Source organism: Musa acuminata, unplaced genomic scaffold (assembly GCF_036884655.1).
Source record: "Musa acuminata AAA Group cultivar baxijiao unplaced genomic scaffold, Cavendish_Baxijiao_AAA HiC_scaffold_1139, whole genome shotgun sequence".
Taxonomy (NCBI): domain Eukaryota; kingdom Viridiplantae; phylum Streptophyta; class Magnoliopsida; order Zingiberales; family Musaceae; genus Musa; species Musa acuminata.
In genome coordinates, this window is record NW_027021351.1 from 1,622,025 (window position 1) to 1,625,000 (window position 2,976).

Here is a 2,976-nt window from a genome sequence, read left to right on the forward strand (position 1 = left end):
TGTTCCTTGCGGTAAATCCTGCTGGATGATTGTCTGCAACACCCTTCTCTTATCCTCTACATTTACTGCAAGAATTTTGACTCTCAAGAGATTCATCGGATCTTATACCTGGAGAAGAACACATTCTGGTTGTGACAAGCTGAAGTGTGTAAGTTACAATGAACAATAATCTTGTCTATTTCCTTGGCATATTGAGCTACTTTTGTTGAGTATAAGCGAAAAGACCTAGGATTAAGTCACACACGATTCATGATGTTGCTTCTTAGCCTTCTCCAAATCACTCTGGCAGCAGAGGTATCTTACTGTGCTTGGCATCAAGTTCTGCTTCCCTTTTTACCATCTTGTTGCTGCTAACATCTCATTTGATATGTTCCCTCATTAGTTGTAGAGGCCATCTGGTGCACCCTTGTTAGCTTATGAGATGTTGCACAAGGAAGGATGCAGGGGTGGAGTAGCAGTCCAGTTCCAGGTTTCTCTTTTTTTGACTTTGATCCAAGCTCAAACAGAAGGCTACAGGTGAGAGTAAGAGTAAATGAGACCTTCAACCTGACAAGGCACAGGTCAAACAATATTTACTGCCGGAGAAGATGGGCTCTTCCTCTGAAACCCTATCCAAACATCAGCACAGTTGTCTCATTAGAAAGATGTGCATTGTTTTTTCCAGAGGGTGTTGGTAATCAGAAGGTGCAAGCAATCATTTAGTGCATGGAAAATATATGGTACCAAATGCCTCTGTGGGTCACTGACATATATCATGCACCAAATCAAATGGAATGTAGTGCACAAAGAATGAACACCTGCAAAAAAAAATATGGCTCTTAATCTGGGGATACTTGTATCACAAGCATTGTTTCCTGTGATCAATTCACAACTGTTCTTTGGAGCTTAACCTTCAGATTAAAGATCTCCCAAGCATTGTGGATCTCCATGGATCAAGACCTTATCTTCCATCCTCTCTGTGTATATAATGCAGCTTCCTCGGTCTATGTTCATCCACCTTTCAGGAGTCTGCTGAGCTGAGAGATGAGTGGTGGTGGCAAGAACGCGAACATGTCATGCTCGCTCCTCTGCTTCCTACTCTCCTTCTCCGCCATGCTCGCTCATGCCGGTGCAGAAGTCCACTTCCATGAGTTCATTGTAAGCCAAGCTTTGTGCCCTCTGATTCTTCTCGTTCTGCTTTCATGCTCTGAACCGTGTTGGATCTCAACACAGGTGCAGGCGACGCCAATGAAGAGGCTGTGCAGGACTCATAACATCATCACCGTCAATGGCCGATATCCCGGTCCGACATTAGCAGTTAGGAACGGAGACACGCTAGTGGTCAACGTCGTCAACCGGGCCAAGTACAACGTCACGCTTCACTGGTACTCCTGCGTCGACGTATACGTATGCATGTGTACAGTGTTACTGACAGGAGCAGAGCTCGATCGATCTTTTGCTTGTTTTGGCAGGCATGGAGTCCGCCAGATGAGGACGGCGTGGGCGGATGGGCCGGAGTTCGTGACGCAGTGCCCTATCCGGCCGGGTGGAAGCTACAGGTACCGGTTTAGGATCGAGGAGCAAGAAGGGACGATGTGGTGGCATGCGCACAGCTCCTGGCTCAGAGCCACTGTTCATGGAGCTCTCATCGTCTACCCCAAGCGAGGCTCTTCGTATCCTTTTCCCCACCCCAACACAGAATTCCCCGTGATCCTCGGTACTAATTCTCTTCTCTCTCTTCTCTACATTTATACGTATGCATGGATGCGTATACGTATTTTGCATGCGTAGACAAGTTTTGCTCTGTGCGAACCCTAATAAATCATTTGAGGGTAGGAGAAGATGTGATGTACTGTTGATAAGAACAACAGTGAAAGCTTAGCGATAAGACTGCAATTTAAGGTGGTCATTGAGAAATGATATCGTGTCTGACAGGGGAGTGGTGGAACGAGGATCCGGTTCAGGTCATCCGGCGGGCGACGAGGAGCGGCGCCGCCCCAAATATCTCCGACGCCTTCACCATCAACGGCCAACCCGGCGATTTCTACAAATGCTCTAGTAAAGGTATACTTCGACCTCCCTCCCTTCGACTATATAACTACTCACGTGCACATATAAATAAACGTGCATGCTCATTAGTAAAACAAGACTAATTATAGATAGATCTCATTAGCATTCCAATATTTATATTTAAAAATTATATTTGAATCCTTAAAATTATGAAAATAAAATATTTAACTTCATTTATCCTAATATTGTTGGTTTTACGAATGGAAGATACTGCACGTCATAATACATGCAAAAATAGCACGAAAACGATAGACAAAAAAGTAATTTTAGTATCTCAATTATGTTTTCGATGGTGGTGGATGACGATATCGTTGGGGACCGTGGGTGATTGTGGTTGATGAGAATAATGCAATGGTCGGTGAGAATATTGGGGATTTCTATGACTTTTTGCGGGGGAGGACGAGAAGGGAGAGCGACAGCAAGAGGTGAGGCAAAGAAAGATGAGGAAGAGGATGATGCAAATGTTGACGTTCTACATCTACGTTGATGCCAATGCAGATGCAGAGCGATGAAAAGGCCGCTTAGCATCTGCATCGGTGTCAACGCAGGTGCAGAGTGGTAGCACTTTGCATTTGCATCGGCACTAATAATATTCTACATTGCTCATTCCTTTTTCTCCCATTACGCATGTCGAGCAACAAAAGGGGGAAGAAGGATGAGGGATCGGGTAAGGGGGAAGAAGGATGAGCATCGCCCTTCTCTTCATTGTTGTTGATGCTAATGCACATGCAAAGCAATACCAACATAGATGTAGAGCAATGATACTCTACATCTGCATGCATAATTATTGATGCAGATGTCGAGTGGTACTCTGCATTTGCATATGTGGATTGGAGAAGAGAACATAAAAGTAACAGGGCCTTATCCTCATCATCAATTTTCGCATCTATATTCTCCAAATCCATAACCAAGGAATCAAATTTATCA

The 2,976-nt window shown here is 44.5% G+C and overlaps 1 protein-coding gene across 2 annotated transcripts in view; it reads left to right on the forward strand.

Moving 5' to 3' along the window:
* Positions 1-774: 774 nt before the first annotated feature.
* The window catches only part of LOC135671474 (laccase-3-like), a 5,540-nt gene continuing 3,338 nt past the window's right edge, over positions 775-2,976 (forward strand). Inside the window, exons 1-4 of one of the 2 annotated variants that reach the window (XM_065179624.1) lie at positions 775-1,137; positions 1,213-1,343; positions 1,452-1,696; positions 1,915-2,043. In XM_065179624.1, the coding sequence (XP_065035696.1) occupies positions 1,024-1,137; positions 1,213-1,343; positions 1,452-1,696; positions 1,915-2,043 (619 nt within the window). In that variant the 5' untranslated portion in view covers positions 775-1,023. Of the gene's footprint in view, positions 1,138-1,212; positions 1,365-1,451; positions 1,697-1,914; positions 2,044-2,976 lie in introns of both variants that reach the window. The other variant, XM_065179623.1, reaches the window with a different exon arrangement.